The sequence below is a fragment of the Muntiacus reevesi genome, chromosome 6 (genome assembly GCF_963930625.1).
Source record: "Muntiacus reevesi chromosome 6, mMunRee1.1, whole genome shotgun sequence".
Taxonomy (NCBI): domain Eukaryota; kingdom Metazoa; phylum Chordata; class Mammalia; order Artiodactyla; family Cervidae; genus Muntiacus; species Muntiacus reevesi.
The window spans coordinates 70,961,224-70,980,442 of NC_089254.1; the positions used below are offsets into that span (position 1 = coordinate 70,961,224).

General features: G+C 50.3%; 1 protein-coding gene across 6 annotated transcripts in view; it reads left to right on the top strand.

Annotated features, from left to right (window-relative positions):
- The window catches only part of TNS3 (tensin 3), a 219,242-nt gene that overhangs the window by 59,412 nt on the left and 140,611 nt on the right, over positions 1 to 19,219 (top strand). For all 6 annotated transcript variants that reach the window (XM_065939891.1, XM_065939887.1, XM_065939884.1 and 3 more), the window contains one exon: positions 17,061 to 17,099. Coding sequence is in view for 2 of the 6 variants with exons in the window: in XM_065939884.1 (XP_065795956.1) it covers positions 17,061 to 17,099 (39 nt within the window). In the remaining 4 variants the exon portion in view is untranslated. The remainder of the gene's footprint in view (positions 1 to 17,060; positions 17,100 to 19,219) is intronic.

A 19,219-nucleotide genomic window follows, 5' to 3' on the forward strand; every position in this document is an offset into this window, starting at 1 on the left:
AATGCCACTGGCAATAACAAAGACTCTTCTTATTCCAGAACTATAATGCTGGTGCTGCTGAGCAGATCATAAATTCTCAGTCGCCCCTGAAGATAAACACGGGGTAGGGTGGGGGGTGGGCAGTTCGGTCTCCCAGGAGCTGAGCCACGGCCCCCCCACATGGCTGGGTCCTTGATCACTGCACGTCTGTGCCTAACTGTGCGTGTCCAGATTTCTTTGAGACTGAGAAGACTTAGGTGAAGCTCTGGTTGAAAACACAGGCTTTGATCTAATGACTGACTTGGGGATGGTGTGGTCGGTGGGTCCCCTGTGTGCTGGGAACATTGGAGGAGAGGGCACAGCACGCATGTCATTGTGTGGTGTGTTCCTATGTGGTGAGTCCTGCTGGCATCGTCACTGGCCCTGCTGCTGTCCATCAGAGGCTCCCGGCTGGGCCCAGGATGTCTCCTGGGTAGAGTTGGAGATATGGAAGGAGAGAGCCACCCTGCAAAAAAGGGGCTGAACCGTGAACTGGGTGCTCAGGCAGGGGAATGGAGCCTTGAGCTAGGACCAGAGTCTCTTTCTTCTTGGCTGTTGGGCAGTATGTTCCCTCAGGCGAGGCCCTGCAGTCCAAGGGCACATGGAGGCAGAGGCCTGGGCTTTTATCCTCCTTGTCTGCTGGAGCAAGTCCAGTTCCCTGGAGCCTCAGTTTCTTCATGTGTAAAATGGGTGAATGATACATCTACAACCCACTTGAATCAGCTTGCTTTTAGCTATTAATTATGGTAATTATTTAAATTTTAAGGAAGCAGAATGAGTTATGTGTAATTACTGGGAAGTTTGGAATTCCAAATATCTTGCTCTCTGGGAGGCTGTGCTTGTTCATGGGTGCCGTGTGAGCTGTTTGGGCATTGTATCTTGTGTTTTTTCCTGGCCTCTGGCTGACTCATTGGTAAGAGAAAAAAGGAAGTAGAAAAGAAATGAAGCTGTTTCAGGAAGGCAGACGATGGTGAGGAGACACGGGGGACGGGGTCACTAGTGGGGCACCCCCTAGACGTGGCAGAGATGGGGTTCCTTGCGCTTTGGTGGGAGGGTGTGAACACTATACCTCTACTAGGTTTTTGCAAATATAAGGCCCCATATAGGGGCTGAGCTGTGAGTTGGCAGAAAGGAAAGAGCGAGAATTTTTTCATTAAAGTCCTGGTTGGTCGAGCACAGGGCCTGTGAGGGTCTGTGTGTTCATCACCCCAGGTCCTCACGTACACAGGCAGCTTAACAGTCTCATCTGAAACATGATGGGTGATTGTAATCCAACAGGGTGGTTTTGGGTGACATGAGATCAATAACGAAGTACCTAACCAGTAACTGGCTCCTAATGGGTGCTCAGAAGGAATGAAAACCAGCTACGGTGTTGAGGGAGTGTCAGTAACGTGCTGAGCTGTGGCTTTTCTAACTTTGATTGTCACAGCCTCCCTCGGAGGTCACTGTGTCCTCGTCCCAGCCTTACAGGTGACCCTGAGACTTTTAAGAGTCACACTGCCCACTGGGGAACAGGACCTGAGAGCCATGTCCTACCTGCACACCCTGACCTGGCCTCTCATTGAATGTTTACACTTTCCTTCCCTCCTCCTCCTACTCCTTGCACTAAGGAAAGAGGTGGTTAATTTTTAAACTGCCCAATTCAACAAACATTTCCTGATTTGCTGTCAGTCAGGCCCCGGGCTGGGTGCCTAGATGTAGCTTGCTGACCTCAGGTCCATTTCGGCCTGCCACCCATCCAGGACCAACCAGGGGGTGGGGCCAGTCCAGGTAGAGGATTTCACTTATCCACCTTCAGTAGACAGGTGGGTGCCTGTGTTTTGATATTTGACTTTTGATTTTTTAAAAATTGATAATAAAATAATAAAATCAAGTGGTAAGTAGGAAGAATTTATATACCCCTCTTACCGTCAACATCCACACAGCCTGCTATGGTGCACTTATTGCAATGGATGTGCCAATATCGATGCATTATTATTAACTGAAGTCCATAGTTTATGTTAGGGTTCACTCTTGGTGTTGTTCGTTCTGTGGACTTGAACAAACATATAATGACATGTTTCCATTGTTACAGTATCATTAGAGTAGTTTCACTGCCCTAAAAATCCTCTATACTCCACCTGCTCATGGAGAAGGCAATGGCACTCCACTCCAGTACTCTTGCCTGGAGAACCCCATGGACGGAGGAGCCTGGTGGGCTGCAGACCATGGGGTCGCTGAGTCGGACACGACTGAGTGACTTCACTTTCACGTTTCACTTTCGTGCATTGGAGAAGGAAATGGCAACCCACTCCAGTGTTCTTGCCTGGAGAATCCCAGGGATGGGGGAGCCTGGTGGGCTGCCGTCTATGGGGTCGCACAGAGTCGGACCCGACTGAAATGACTTAGCAGTAGGAGCAGCCACTTGCTCATCCCTCCTCCCCCATAACCCCAGGAAACTGCTGATCTTTTACAGTCTCTATCGGTTTACCTTTTCCAGAACATTATATATTTGGAAGTGTACAGTATATATGGCCTTCCCAGGTGGCGCTAGTGGTAAAGAATCCGCCTGCCAGTGTAGAAGAATGCAAGAGATGCAGGTTCAGTCTCTGGGTCAGGAAGATCCCCTGGAGGAGGAAATGGCAACCCACTCCAGTATTCTTGCCTGGAAGATTCCGTGAACTGAGGAGCCTGGTGGGCTACAGTCCATGGGGCCGCAGAGAGTCGGACATGACTGGGCAACTAAGGAGCAGCATACAGCATATAGCCTTTCAGACTATTAGTAGAAAGTCACTTGACACTTTTCATATTGCTAAAGGCATGTTCACGGCTGCGGCTGTTGTCCCACTGCAAACTGTTACTCTAAGGCCGGAGTCTGGGAACAGCCCCATGTGTGAATTCCTGCCGGCTGGTTCTGGATCTGCTCTTCAGTCAACAAGCCACGTGCAGCTGTGCTGCTGCTGCTTGTCACTTCAGTCGTGTCCGACTCTTTGTGACTCCATGGACTGTAGCCTGCTAGGCTCCTCTGTCCATGGGATTCCCCAGGCAAGAATACTGGAGTGGGTTGCTGTGCCCTCCTCCAGGGGATCTTCCTGAGCCAAGGATCGAACCTGGGTCTCCTGCATTGCAGGCAGATTCACTACCACTGAGCCACTATGGACGCCCATGCAGCTGTGCTAGGAGAATGCTATTTCACATAAGCATGGCAGTTTCCTCTGTATGAAAAATTCATGTTTTTAAACCCCAAACAATCTGATTGTGGGGTCGTGGAGCTCTCCTCCAAGGTGTAAGAAAGTGGCCAACAGGACGGAATCACTGTAATCTGGAGAAGCTCATCCCATGAACAACACTGCTATTGGTGGTTCTGGTGCCACCTTTCATTTTCACTTCTCTGTGTGTGGACCTTACCAGACCCTGCTGGGCCCTGGACAGACTGGCAGACATTACACGACAGAAAACAGGCTGTTGAAGCTGGTGGTGGCATGTGGCCAGGTGATACGATCATGTGGCTGTGTAGTTGACTGTCTCATTCCTTCACGACGGATTTGTTCTCTAGTGCAGCCTAAGTTTAAGCTATAAAGCTATATTTATGTAGAATTAACTAGTCCTTCCCCAGAAAAGCCCAGAAGGAAATTATAATCTTATTTTGAAATAGATTTATTTTGAATAAATCATGTAATATACAAACATGCCCTTCTGCTTTCTCTAAACCATCACTTTTCACTCCACATGGCGTAGTGACTAAGAAGGCGGCCTCCACACATACCTAATGTGAACCTATACTCCCCGGCTGCACATTCAGCCTTTTGGCTAGTTACCTAATGGACTGGGGTCCTCTGGGGGCGGGGAGGGCAGCAGGAGGAAGCCTGGGCTGCTGTGGGTCCTAATGCACTTTGTTATTTAGACTAGGACATTGGGAGCACCCTGGGAGCCTACTTTTGAACCACATCCTTCTCATTCCAGCCTGGGAGCCAAAGCCTTGGGTAGGGGGTCCTCTGGGGTCAGTTGTCACAGATTCTTGGTTGGCAACCTCATCTGTGAGGGGAGGGGCGCCTGAGCCTAGGCATTGCTCAGGTTTCCCAGAATACCTTTTGAAATCCTGGGAGCACGAGTGTTTGTGACTTCATTAGTGGCTTGGCTCCATGCATTAGGGGAGGACTTGATGTTTGGTGAATCCCAAGGTGGATCCTGGCACTGGGACTCTGTGCTGGTCGCCCCTGCCTGCATCGTGCCTCTTCCCCAGGACCTGACTCAGACCAGAAAGCAGTTGCAACAGGGTTTTAGTTTAGTCAGTTTTGTTTTAATTGATAACATAATGACTGGAATATGTGTAAAGTGTCTCAAGGTGACTTTTGAAGAGCCGCAGTCGTTTAAATGTGTATATTTGGGAAGGTTCGTTCAAAAACAGCCCTTCCCTCACCATCATCTTCAGCCAGTACAACTTATAGTCCTTTATAGAGAGACCACTTGGGTGAGGGCCCCGTGACAAATTATCCATTGCTGTATGTCCCCCACATCTGTAGGATTTGGGGGAATGGGAGGAATGATAGCAGTAATGTTTTGAAATTTTTTTTTTTTTCTTTAGCAAATTGATCCCAGTTAATTATTGGAACTGCAAAGGGGAACTTAGTTACACAACACACGATCAAATGCATTAAGCAAGCTTGCTTGCTGAGGCCGGAGACGGGAGAGGACAGGTGCCTTGCCTGCAGAGCATCAGGATGCGGGTGCAGCTGGGCCCTGCCGACAGAGAAAGGGTACCCAGGACTAGTGGGGTCCTCAGTTCAAAGCAGACGTCACCCTTTGTGAGGAGGGTAACCAAGGAGTGTGTTCTCATCCTGGATCAGACAGCAGGGCGGGAGTCTGATTGTGAACTGTGTCTTATGCAGCCTGGGGCATGTCGTGGAGGAAGAGCTGTCCTGGGGCCAGGCTGCTGTGGGCTCCTGTCACTCAAATGTAAAGAAGAACAAGGAAAAGCACTCACTGAATATTTCCCTCCTTTCTGGATGTGACTGGATTCACTGGTTCATGAGATTCTGTAATAGATGATCATGTATTGATATTTCCCTATAACCTGCACTCCTTTTGGGAGAAGTAGAAAATGGAAATTTCCACATGTAGCTGTCAGAAACATCTAAAGCCATGAGACCTACAGGGGAAGGGGCCCTTGGACCTGGGGCTGGGTTCTGATGGCCCCGTGGCAGCTCTGTGAGTGTGGGTGTCTCCTCCTACAAAAAAGAGTAAGGCAGTGTGCCCTAGATGCCCAGGGTGTCCTCTGTGCATCAGTAGATGGTCCTCACGGTTCCCTCCTTCCATGCCCATGCTTTCTGTTCTGAGTTCTAGCATGTGGTCTATGAAGAGGCAGGTTCCTGGGACTTCTCTGGTGGTTTTGGGGGCGAGCTCCAACTCTGGCCAGTGACACGACCCATCCAGCAGAGCAGGTTCAAGCCAGCTCTTGTTCTCTGAGATCCTCTCTCTGCTGCTTTTCTATCTGTTGTGTCCTAAGCACTAGGTTCAGGCTGGGAGAGGTGACAAAACCCCGCTTGACTTCATTGTCCCCTATCCCCTGTGAGTGGGCCTCAGGGATCTCTGCAGGTCCCATGCTCAGAGTGCTGGCTTTGGACCTATTTCCCCCGTATCTGGACACCCTGTGCCTTGTGGCAGCTCCCCCCGCCACCCGCACTGCAAGCCACCTTTTAGCACGTGTGTCTATGGACCGCATCATGAGGGTGAGGGCCTCCGAGAACAGAGGGCCAGCACTGAGGTCACAACCCAAAATGTGGCTCACCCAGCCCTGGTGATGACCGGAGTGTGTCTGCGGGTGTTTCACGGGGGTCTGCGCTGGCATCTTCAGGCCTCTTGTCCAGAATTGCTTACAGTCGTACACGGGGAAGGACGTTTCTAATCAAGTTGCTGGTTTTACTTTTGTGTAGCTACTTCTAGAGGATAGGTGTCATATTTAAAAAACCCATTTCTCCTTATTTAGCAGCAGGATAGAAATAATCAACTAAGCATTTGGGTCCCCGCCTTCACATTTTAATCTGTAAAATTAAACTCCGGTTGCACTCTGTGCTTTGTTTTTTCTCTAGGAAAGCTATTTATTTTGAGCCAGGATTCAGGAAGTGCCTGCCTCCTGTCTTCCTTCAAGCACAGAAATAGCCCCTGGGATGCCCTCTGGTCAGCTCTGGGTACAGCTGGCACAGTTCATTCTTGTGTGTTTCTAGGTGTTTTGGCTCTGGCCTTCTCATGTGTCCTGTGTATCTCTGCACCTTTCAACTCCTTAGTCCCCCAGGAACTTCCAGAACCAGCTGGCCTCCCTTCTGTCCTAGCAGAGCTGGGCACTGGGCTCTGGGCTGTCGGCCTCCCCTACCCCCTGCTTAGACCATCATTAGAATAAACTCATAAGAGCTTCTTTTTGGAGGATGGGAGGTAGACTGTATGAGTGGCTCCCACAGGCTATGAAGTCAGAAATTCTGTCCTTGTAGAGGTTTTCTTTACTTTTAGTAAGTGTTTTTTTTGGGAGTTGCCTGGCTGTAGGAGGCCCTCTGGAAGCTTAGTGGTGCCCAGCAAGGGTGGAAGCCTGTTCTGGCAGAGGAGGCTGCTGGAAGGAATTCGTGGGCATTTGGGGGAAGAACTGGCAGATAGGATTGGTGTCCTGGCCAGATGGGGACAGTTCTTAGGCTTTCCTTTTGGGATTCTGGGTGGAGAGTGACACCATTAGCAGGATTTTGCAAATGTGGATGGAGGTTTAGCTTCATCAGGGTGAACTCCTGTAAGTTTAGTGGGACATGTTTATGTGGACATTCAAAGTGAGCTAGCTGGCCCTGTGTAGCCTAATGCTAAATTTTTAAGTTTTTCTTCTGAGATTTGATGATAAGTTATGATCTATTAAAATTTGTCATTTTTTTCTGCCTTTTCTTGTCAGTCCTTCCCTGGATCAAAGGACAGTTGGCAAAAACCAGGTTATTCGTTGTACTATTCTTAGATTCTTCTGACAAAATATTTTTTGAGAAATTTTCTTGGTATTCCCCCTTTGTGGCACATACCATTTCCGTCCTTAAAAACTGTTGCTTCTGTAGGTGCCTTTTCTTCCTTTCCTCTTTGTAACAAGAAGGAGAGTGTTAAAAAGTCACGGGAGTGGTGTCATACCATTTCTAAGCTCTTCTCCCCCAAAATAGCAAAAGCACAGAGTATTTGTCCTGAATTTTTGGTGCAGCCTGCTCCACCCTGCTTGTCCAACAAAGTGTTGTTATTTAGGCTGTTCTGGTTGAGATGTTTAAGCCTGAGGGAAGGGTCCTTTTTCCTGTGTTGCTGTCTGCAAAGACCTCCCAGCCTTGCAGGTGTCCTTGTAGAATGAGAGAAGCAAAGAGTTTGGTGCCTGCTGCAAGGGAGAGGGGAGGGGAGGGAGGGGCTAAGTGGGGGAAGAAGAGAGGGAGAGGGGCTTGCTGTGGGGGAAAGGGGAGGGGAGGGGCTTTTGGAAGGGGAGGGGCTTTCTGGCAGAGAGGGGCGGGGCTAAGTGGGGGAAGGGGCGGGGCTTGCTGGGGAAGGGGAAGGGCTTGCTGGGGGAGGGGGAGAGGCTTAGAGGGAAGAGAGGGAGGGGGAAGTCTTGATGGGAGGAAGGGCTTGGTCAGGGAGCAAGAACCTCTATCTTATCTGTGGGTCTCCTGAAGAAGGAGCCTGTAGTCCAGCCTTGATGTAGAGGCATGACTGGGTAGGAAGGGAAAGATGGGCTTTCTCAGCAGAGGAACCAGACGAAATGGCTCAGAGAGGAGAGATGACCCTGGGCCCCTGTGGATGGAGAGGGGAGGCGAGCGGGGAGTGGAGCTGCAGCGCAGAGTCAGACACTGTGCTGGATCCCTATGCTCCTGGCAGGGCAGGGCACTGTGTGTGGCCTGCCCACCTTGGGCCAGCAGGCACCCTGGGGTGGGGCTGCTTCTTTCTTGGGGTGCCTGTGTGATGGGAAGCACCCCTGCCTTTCTGGCATGCGGGCCGAGCCACACAGGAGCAAGCCGAGGCAGGCTGTATGGAGGTGCCGTTTCTGCTCTCCTCTTGGGCGTCCTTGGGAATGTCGCCACAGGTGCTTGGGTCCCATCCCGTCGTCCCTGTGCGCCTTCTCATCAGTCAGGATCTTCACCTTTATTTTGAGCGGGAACAAAGCAAAACATTTTGCTTAATGTGGTCCTTTACTTGCTAAGACCACCAGTTGCGTTGTATTCTCAGCATTAACTGCCAGACGTGCCATCTAAACATATCCTTCCCAGAAGCACGTGGAGTTCTGGGGAGCCGCGTGTGTCCGTGTGGTCACGGGCCATGCTGTGGGACAGCACCTCTCAGATCTCCTTGCCCCTCCCAGGCCCGTCTTGGTGAACGGGGTCAGGGAGATGCCCTCCTGTTCCTCCACCTTGAATGTGATGACAGAGGCAGTCTTGCTGCTGCAGCTGCATCCTCAGGAAATGCCGTCTGACCATTGCTGTGGGATGTCTGTGTTGGGAGAGACAGACAGAATCCTCCCAGCCCGACAGGATGGTCCTCTTGGAGGGACGGGAGTTTCCATCACAATCTGATAGTGTGTATCTTGACAGCCTTTCCTGATACCTCTAAGTTCACATCCCTCCTGTAAGGTGATAGTATCCATTTCACAGGCGAGGAAGACTGAGTTCAGACAGCAGGGGGCCACCTGAGTCCCTCAGGCCAGTTGGGAGAGAGCAGGAAGCATTCTAGTAACTGAATGCCAGTCTCTGAAGCAGTGTCCTAAGCTTTTTCTGTTCTTCCATAGCTGACTCTGTGGCACATGAAACTAAGATATATATATTTTAAAATAAACTTTTGCTTAACACTGCAGCATGCATTCAGAAAGATCACTCATCATAAATGTCCAGCTTGATGTGTTTTGATGGTGGGTGCATCTGTGTGGTCACATCACAGGTGGGGAGTTGGTGGGTGCTCGGCGCTTTGCAGCCCTTCTGTGCCACTGGGGCCGTCCACTTGCTTGCATGCAGCCTGAGTTTGCTGGCCTTTGCACCTGAAGCAGTGGACTCCCAGACTACACACTGTCTCCCCCATCTTCCCCATCCTACCGCTGACGTCTGAGCTCCTCCTCTGTCACCGTGTGGTGCACCCAGTGCTTTTTAAAGTGCCTTGCCTGTTGGGACACAGTGAAAGGCGGGGGGTGTTCTGCCATGTGTGGGCTTCTTGCAAGAAATTATTTGAAACATAAAAATAGTTTTTAGAAGACTTATCTACGGGAAACTATAGTGAAATGATCCCAGTGATTTTCCTTCTCTCTCTTCCACCACCCCCACCACCCCCTCCTGCATCCAGGGGCTGTGGGGGGACAGGCGGGGCCAATAAGGCTTAATTGCATTTGTAGGGCGATGTGTTCTCCTGTGGATTAGACAGGCTAAATTGGGCTTTAATTCTCAGTGGGAGAACAGTTTCCTGAGGAATGTGAACCTAATTAGGGATTCCAGGGTCACGCCTGATAAAGTTAAGGAAAAGTGCTTGAAGCACTTTTGCTTGAAAGAGGCAAATAAGTTAATAAAGCCTTGAAGATTGGCATTTTGGGAGCCATCCCTTTGCATGGAGTCTGTAATTCTTTGGAGGTTTGTGTTGGACCCCCGCACTGGAGTTCCCCCCCACCAGAGGAGCATTTTTACAGACCACCTGCCCAAATCTGCCTGGATAATGTTGTGAGAATGGCCTTCATTCCCCATTGGCCCTCTCAGGTCTTTGATGGTGGGTACTATGGACTGAATGTGGCCCCATCCATAAATGCATAGGTAGTTGCCTCAACCCCCAGGACTTTAGAATGTGAGTGGACTTGGAAATAGGGTCTTTTAAGAGGTTTTGTTGTTGTCCTTCAGTTCCTCAGTCCTGTCCGACTCTTTGCGACCCCATGGACTGGAGTACACCACGCTTCCCTGTCCTTCACTGTCTCCTGGAGTTTGCTCAAACTCATGTCCATTAAGTTAATCATGCCCATCCAACCATCTCATCCTCTGTCACTTCTCATGCCCTCAATCTTTCCCAGCATTAGGGTCTTTCGCAGTGAGTCAGCTCTTCACATCAGGTGGCCAAAGTATTGGAGCTTCAGCTTCAGCATCAGTTCTTCCAATGAATATTCATGGTTGATTTCCTTTAGGATTGACTGGTTTGCTCTCCTTGCTGTCCAAGGGACTCTCAAGAGTCTTCTCCAACACCCCAGTTCAAAAGCATCAATTCTTTAATGCTCTGCCTTCTTTATGGTCCACCTGTCACATCTGTACATGACTGCTAGAAAAACCACAGCTTTGACTAGATGGATGTTGGTTATCAAAGTGATTGTCTCTGCTTTTTAATATGCTGTCTGGGTTTAAAGAGGTGGTGAAGGTATAATGGGATCCTATGGGTGGCCCTGACCCTATACAACTGGTGTCCTTACAACAGGAAATCACATAGAGGGAAGACAAGGTGAGGAGCGAAAATAGCTTCTGCATGCCAGTGAGAGAGGGCTCAGGAGAAATCGGCCCTGCTGGCATGTCAGCCTCTGACCCCCAGTCTCTGGGACTGTGATGACACATTTCAGTCGTGTGAACCGTCCAGGCTGTGGTATTAGTTATGGTGTCCCGAGCCCACTAAGACAGCAGACATGCTCCCTCTTAGACTGTGAGCTCTAGTGGAGGGCAGCTTTCCTCTTCTCATCATTCTTCCCCTAGTTATAATAAATGGTAGTAATGGAAATAAAGATAATTGGACTTTTATCTTTTCTCAGTCATCTGTAATGGTCACAGAAGACATCTTGCTACTTTATCGATCAGTAACATGAAATGAAAGAAGTAGAAGCTGTGCAGTCGTACAAGATAAAGATGATAATGAAGCTTCTGCTCCTTCTCCCACCAGATTGCTGCCCTGTGCAGAGACAAGGAGGTGTCACCCCCACCCCGTTACTGTGAAGTCCCGTCAGCCAGTGATCCACCCTTACTGTAAAGTCTCCTTGGCCAGTGTATCCACCGTTACTATAAAGTCCCCTCTGCCAGTGTTTCCACCATAACTGTAAAGTCGCCTTGGCAGGTATATCCACCGTTGCTGTAAAGTCCCCTCAGCCAAAGCATCCATATCCGTTTCTCCAGCTCCTGGTCTGGAGTATGAGGGGGAGAAGGTGGCCTGTGACTTAACAGGCTGATGTGGAAAAGAAATTGCCTCAATCTTGATCTCATTGTGAGTTTCCTTTGCAAAGTCTTTATCTTTGCAGAGATAAAACAGAGGGAAACTTTACTCCAGATTTTGCACAGCCTGTGTTAGAATTCAAATAACTGTGCTAAAGTAATTTTATTTAACGGTGCAATGTGTGCCTAGAGCGAGGCCTTTGTACTTGGTGTAGCTCAGCGGACTGCCTTCAATCCTGCCTGCGAGCCAATTGGTTCACCCTGTTCACTTGTGTTGCACTTCTGTGATGGCAAACGGGTCTGTCTCTGCACAAGTGTTTTCAGTTTCTGAATGCATTTTGGTCATTGTTGACTGCTGCTATTGAACCGATCCTTCTTTCCAAGATCCTGGTGTGGGTCAGATCTGCTCAGGCTGGTTTGATGCCAACCTGGAGGGATTCACCTCTGGGCAGAATTATCTGGGAAACAAGTGGGAATAAATGGCAGGAGGAGAGACCAGGCTGGAGACTTTGGTCATAGCCTCTGAAAATATGGTATGTGCCACACGCTCTAGGGCACATGTGTCTGTGGGCTTCTGGGGAGCTCGTTCACGGGACTCAGCACAGTTGGGATTCTCAGTGGTTCTGGAGGTTAAACTCTCCTCCATGCACACAGTGATGTGCAGAGCATCAGTGATGCTTTTGGGGAAGCTGGTGAGAAAAATGTCACTCTCTCTGTGGCTTTGTCCAAAGTAAAATTTAAGAACAAACAGTGACAACAGAGCCGAACTCGTCGTTTTGTGGTACCCCTGAGGAGGAAAACATGCAAGAAGGAAATCTCTGTGAGGCACATGGAGACTTGAAGTGTGGTCTCCCTCCAGGTTTCACCTCCAGACATGAACAGAGGTGCCCGTGGGCTGTCAGAGGTGGCCTTATGCCTCCGGAGAAAGTGCCTTGCCGCAGACCTGGGCTCGGCCCTGGGGCGTCCACTAAGTACCATGGTTCTTAAGGGTAGTGAAGTGCTGGGCTGGGCTTTTGTACTGTGTACACACATGCACACTCACACACTCTGGTAGACACAGAGTCACATAGGGACACACACACACAACTCTCACCCACATTCTCATCCTTACATGCTCATTCACAGACACTCATGTGTTCTCACACACTCACTTATTTATACCCTTGTGCTCACACACTCCCCACACTCTTACACCCCTCCTCTACCCGCCCTCACCCTCGTGTACTCACCTGCACTCCCATTTCCTGGTGCACAGTCACTCTGGGTGCAAGGGCCCCTCGTCCCACCTCTGTCCTGCTCACCTGCCCACCCGCTGGCTTTGGGACAGCGTGCTGATAGCAGCAGGCAGCCGGCGCCACGTCGCCAGGTGTGCCGGGTGCAGCCCTGTTTGTTTGTGGTTGCCCTTAGTAACGGTGACTCGGCCCCACACAGAGCCGCGACAGGCCATAAAGTCCGGTCTCTGGGGCCTCTCTGGGGCTTCCTTAGTCACTAGTGGGCGCTGGCTCAGCCTCCCGCCCTGTCCCTCCCACATCATGTGTCACCTGCACTCCCAGGCTCCTTCTGGTGAGAAAGGGGAGACGTTTCTATTAGGGGAGGAATGTGGAGTTTGGCCCCGTGGCCACCAAATTAGAAGATTGTGCCCGTGTGGCCCGGCCTCTTGGGGACTCAGCGCTCTGGGCACCGACAGGACGCTCGCCAGCTACCCGGGTCGTGCGGGCCGGTGAGGGCCGGGGAGGAGGACATGCAGGTGCCCTGGCCCTGCTGTGATTGAGCCACCCGCATCCCCGTGAGGTTGCCCGGCTGGAGGTGACGCAACCCCGTGTTTGTCCGCTGCCGCTGGTTCAGGCCACCTCACACAGCAGGCAAGGGGCTCAGAGAGGGGAGCGCTGCCCGGTCCCTCCGAACATGGCGGCCATGCACTCCGGGAGCTGTGGGCCTGCTCCGTTTTCAGCTCCATCTGTGAGATGGAACTGGCCCTGCAGAGGCCAAATGCTAAGGCAGCACCGTCTCCTTCATGCTGAGGATGGCCAGGGCCACCTGCAAATGACCGAGCACCGTGGCATTTCCTGTTGTCAGATGAAAATAGCAGAAGACCGAGACAGCACAGTGAGGACTGTGATCAGAGGAGACGGGGAGAGAAAGCAGGTGAGCCTGTCCCACTGTCCCTGACCGGACCCGAACCCAGGACGGCCGCCCTCGGCACGGTTACCTGGTGTCTTCATCCTGAGGGGCGAGGCAGGCAGAGCCTGCAGCCGTGGGGGCTCCAGTGCTGGATGTGGCTCCTCCGGAAAAGCCCTGGTTTCTGCCTCTGGTCAGACTGCAGGCTGCTCATGTCCCTGATGCAGAGCAGGGCGTTCCACGTGAGAACATGCTGTGTCCTCACCGTTGATTGCTTCATGGTTCTGCCAGACTGTGGTCAGCTGCCTCCCTCCTTCTTATTCTAAGGAAATGTATGAGATTTCTATGTGGTTCCCATCCTGGGATTTGGTTTGAGCCACATTGAAGGGACATGTGTCAGTGTGTCCACTTGAGGAAGGTTTTACTACGATAGGTGTTTGTAGTTCTTGATGTAAACATTAGTTTTCTCTGTATGGAAAGGTTGCCTTCCTCCCAGACCATCCTTTTTTATCTGAATTGGTACTTCTTGTGCATTTTTGTTTGCAAATTCATTCTAATTCGAGGTTCTTCTGCAGACATGTGCTGTCTGCATTTAACAGCAGTGTGCGTTAAAACAGACAGTGGGGCTGGTAATCGATTCCCTGGACCAGAGGCTCTTTTCTGGTGGGAATGCAGAGCTGTTGCTTGACATTTGCTCCCCTGAACTGAGGCGCTTGCGCACCTGAAGTGGGGGGAGCCCCATGCCCTAGCTCCCTTTCTAATGAAGAATATAGTTTATGCAGTTTGTGGTAGTTGGTGTCTCCTCCGTGAGGACTTGTCTTTTTTAACTGTTGCTTTCTGTGAAGGACAGTGAGTGCCTGACAAGAGAAGGTACTTAGTATAAATAAGATGGGGGTGTTGATTGCGTAGCTCCTAAGTGATGTCAGCCTTCAGTGGGGCTTATTTTGATGGCCCCTGGAGGTGGGATGTGGGGAGTCCCACTGCATGGAGCCCTCTTTCGTTATCTGGAAGACACCCTGCGGCCAGGCCTGGTGGTGGGTGTCATTGCATTTCATGTGGCTGTAGGGGATGTGGGAGATGCAGGACATGCTTGACTTCTGGATGGTCCTCCTAGTGATTGCTCTTTTTAAAACTCGAACTTCTGATGTTACATAGGGCTTTTGCTTTTGGTCTCTTAACAAACACATCTTCCAGGTAATTACTGGACTTTATTTTTCAGGCCAGTATCAGACTTACAGAAAAATTAGACAAGTAGTATAGAGAGTTAACCTGTGCCCACTTTCCCCCTTAATTTCCTCCATGATTAATACCTTGCATTAGTGCAGTACACTTGTTATATTTGATGAGACAATACTGATACATTATTCACCCCAGTGGCTTCCCTGGTGGCTCAGAAGGTAAAGGCTCTGTCTGTGGGAGCCCCCTTCCCCCTCTGTCTGTGGGAGATGTGGGTTTGATCCCTGGGTCAGAAAGATTCCTTGGAGAAGGGAATGGCAACTCACTCCACTATTCTTGCTTTGATAATTCCATGGACAGAGGAGCCTGGCGGGCTACAGTTTATGGGGTCATGAAGAGTCAGACATGACTGAGCGACTAACACTGTCATTATTAACCACAGTTTATAATTTACATGGTGTTATGCAGTCTAGGATTTGAACAAATGTATAATGACATGTGTGGCTTCCCAGGTGGTGCTAGTGATAAAAAAAACCCGCCTGCCAGTGCAGGAGATGTAAGAGATGTGGGTTTGATCCCTGGGTTTGGAAGATTCCCCTGGAGGAGGGCATGGCAACCCACTTCAGTATGCCTGCCTGGAGAATCCTGTGGACAGAGGATCCTGGCAGGCTACAGTCCATGGTGTTGCAAAGAGTTGGACATGACTGAAGCAACTTAGCGCGCATGCCACGTAATGATTTATATTCACCACTACAGTAGCACAAAGAACAGTTTTCCTGCCCTAAAGCTCCACCTTCTCATCTGTCCCCTAGTCCCTGGCATCCACTGATCTTTTTACTGTCCCTATAGTTTGCTTTTTCCAGAATGTCTCAAAGTTCGAATCATATGGTATGCAGCCTTTTCAGATTGGCTTCTTTCATTTAGTAAATAAGTATTTAAGGTTCTTGCATATCTTTTCATGGCTTGACAGCTTATTTCATCAGCTGAATTGGTATTCTACTGCATGAAATATGGGTAGTGATTTGTCAAAGGCAGGAGCTCTGATTGCTTGCACACTTCTCACCAGTGTGCGAAGCATTTAGTGAAGCACCAGGGCACGAGCCCGCACCAAGTGAGCATTGTACACAGGATGAAATTAATCACTGTGTTCCGTGACCACGCGGCTCCTTGTCTGACCGCCAGCACATCCATCCTATAAGCATTTGTGCATGTGTTTCCAAACATTGTTCCTGTTTCCCTGGAATTCTCAGTGTAGAGTGAAGCAACCCTCAGCTCAGTGATTCTGTACTATGAGAGAGGCTGCTAAGTGTATGGGGATGGGGACTGCCAGGTTGAGAGGAAGAAGATGGGGTGCCAGGAGAGAGGGCCCCTGTCCCAGACGAGAGCATGAGTCAGAACCCTGGTGGAGTAATGATGTGTCCCAGACAAATGAATGACTGTGTATCATGTTCCTTAAGGAACTTTGTAAGATAAGCAAGAGAACTATAAATAGTTGCCATGGCAGGAACCAAGGGTGCACTGCCGCCTACTCCAGCCCACAAGGACAATTAGTCAGATCCCTGGAATTTCTGCTGCCATTACACATTTTTAGAAAACTCTTTGAGGATTGAGCCACATGGGGTCTGGGGAGAAGAAAGCCAGGAGGAGCTGAGTGCTGCTTGCAGGTGCTAGAATCCTGGCCGTTCAGAACTGCAGGAAGCCAAGTCTGATTTCCTCATTTGCTGCAGCCCTTTGTGCTCAGGGAGGGCTCCCTGTTCCTGAGAGGAGAAGCTGCCCTGTGTCAGCCCCTGTTCTGAGCACCACAAGCTCTTACTGCCTCCAGCTCTCTGATGAGGAAACCAAAGCCCAGAGTGGTTGGAGCCCAAGGTCCCATGGCCAGGAAGCGGTGGAGCCTAAGACCCCACCCCCACAAGGCAGACTTGAGAGCTGGGGTATTATCCCACTGGGTCTGTCATCCTAGGCACCGGTAACTGTGTTTCTTCTTTTGCAACTGTGGCCTAAATCACATTGGTCTATGTCTCTTTCTTAATGTGCTCACATCTGCAGGGGCCTGGGTGGAGTCAGAGGGACTCCTTTCCCACTGTCTCACGTAGTCAACTCCAGCCTAGAGTGAAATGTCCACATTTAGACTCTGATTTTAGTTCCATTTGTGGAAATAGTTCTAGAAAAGGCATTCAGTTTTATAGAGAATGCAGGCCCTGAGTGTTTGTGAGATGCTGGGGCAGCTGGAAGACCCCCAGGCAGACCTCCCTCCCCTCCTTGTCCTGGCCCTGTTCCCTATGCTCCCCGGTGAGAAGGGCTTTGCCCTAGGTCAGAAGTTTCTGGCCTGGGAGTCCCCTAGGCCTTCCAAATTAAACATGAAGGTCCTGTATTTATGAGAGGTGGGCATTTCTGTTGAGGAGAGGTCCATAGTTTTAATGACGTTCTCTGAAAGGGATTAGGACTTTATGAAAGTGAACAAAAATCTGGACTCTGTAAACTCTAGGTCTTTGTTGTCTTGAGATTCTGAAACTGTGACCGTGAATGTGGTTAGTGGTGCTTTCAGGCTTGGGAGCCTCACCTGATTGTGATGCTGAGTTTCTTTTTGAGAGAACCCACCGTTTATCGCGTTTCTTCTCTCTTTAGGTGGTGAGTCCCCACTGTGCGCAAGTCCACCTGGAACAGGTAAGTCATTGGCATTTCCTAGAGACTCTTCTTGCTGTGCCCTCTTTGTGGATCCTCTTCCTCTGTTTGAGCTGTGGCTTTTGTTCACAGAGCTCTGTGGGGACCCTGGACCACCTTGCATTAGCTGTTTGCATACTTCCCTAAAGATGGGTGAAGCATGCACTCCTTTGTAAGAATGACCTTTCTGATCAGTTAGTTACTTCAGGAATTCATCTCCCAGAGCCCTGAGTTTCCCCTGCTGTAACAGAAATGCTGCTTGTGCATTTTCTTAGTGATAACAATGTGGGCAGAGCACTTGTGTCTGGGGTGTGTGTGTAGAGAGCACCATGTGTTGGCTTTGGAACAACAGGAAGCTCTGACCATCTTTCTATCAGATTGGAGGTAAACACAATGATAACACTTTCACTTTGGCAAATCTTTATCCTTGTCTGCTTTCTAAATGGAAGTGTTCTTTGAATGTCATTGTGCCTCTGGGTGTTTTCTTTGCCGCCTCCCACCTCCTTACTGCCCCCCACCCGCTTGTTGTGAGGCTGGGGTGGGGGAGGTCAGCCTTTTGTTAGTAACTTAGTAGCGGCTTGTAGGACACCTGGCTCAGTGCACTCCAGGACAACAGGATGCCGACAACCCTCTTCTCATTGCAAATTGGAAGTGGCTCGCTTTCCCAGCCTCACCTGTGAGGAGAGGAAACAGGTGTGCCCTGGTGCCTCCTCCAGGATAATATTAGGTGTGTTCTCTGTGCTTTCCAGTCTGGATGTGGTACCATGCCCTCAATCCCAGTTTTGCCATATACAGATTCCAAAGTCCTGCTGTGGGTTTTGCCCACCTTCCTGCTTCCGGGGCCTCTGTTGGCTGAGAGCCCAGTGGCTTCTAGACCCAGAGCTGGGTTTTCCCTGGAGCAGCAGTAGACACCCTCCAAAAGGCTCAGCCCTGTGTTCTGCATGTGACTTTCTGTCCTAAAATGCAGGAAGTGCTGTGTCCCCCAGGCTGCTGGAGAAATAAATAAATGGTAGCCTGGCCTGTGCTGCTCCATCTGCCTGTGCTGGGCAGGGTGGTGTAAATGCGCCAGCTTTGTCCGGTGGAGATTTAATGAAGGGCTTTCAGGTACACGGTGTCACTTCGCAGGGCAGAAAGCCCGAAAGCAACTTTTTCTCTCCTGGCCCTGCATCAGTCAAGAACCTTCTGGCACCATGACTTGGCATTTTGGATTGGCAAGTGTGGACCTCCAGATTACAGCAACAGCCCCCATGTCACCTTGGGAACCAGAGGGCTGTGTGGGTCCTCACCAGGCCACTGAGGCCATGGTTCTATTTCTCCCTTTGTTAAAGTGATTGAGTACCTGCTCTGTCTTAGACATGTTTGCCCAGAGGTCCCCTTGGCTCACCCACCTGAGACACGAAGAACCTGAGAAAAGTTAAGTAGCATTCCCAAGCCACAGACATTGAGAGGCCTTCACCTCTGATCTTGGCTTCTTTTGCTGGCACCTGACATTGAGAGGTGAGACAGGTTCACTGGCATAAACAGTCATAGTTTAAAATCAAGGATATACCGCATTTTAAAATCCAGGATAACTGTGCAGGGAAAGACTCATTATTTGTCAGTGGAGCTCAAGAGGAAATCAGTGGTAATTTAGTGCCACTGGGGTTCAGACCCAGCTTGGTATTTCATTCTCAGAGCATCTCTATTTGATGGACATTGTGGGTGAGTACCTTCCCCAAGGTGGCATTGCTTACCTGTGGGAAAATGGTCAGAGGAGATGTGGATCTCAAGTGCCCAATGGCCAGGCCGTCCCCCCTCTCTTCCCAGTGCTGCTTGAACTTATACAGGGTCCCCCCACCCCCCAGCTTCATCCTCTTGGGTTATCAGTGTTCGTGGGGACTCATCAGCCTCTCAGGTTTGGGAGAGGGAGCTGTGTCCTTATTCACCTGAAGCTGTGATGGTGGTCAGCTCTAGGGTGTGAATGCCCCTCCCACCCATCTGTGCGCAGCCCTCTGATCACCTTTGTGCCTGGGACCCTTCACCTGGCGATCGCCTGCTATGCAGATGTCACCTGAGAGCAGGGAGTCCTTCTGGGCAGGGGAGGAATAGCTACATCTCAGCTTTCTTTAACTCTGAGCCACCAG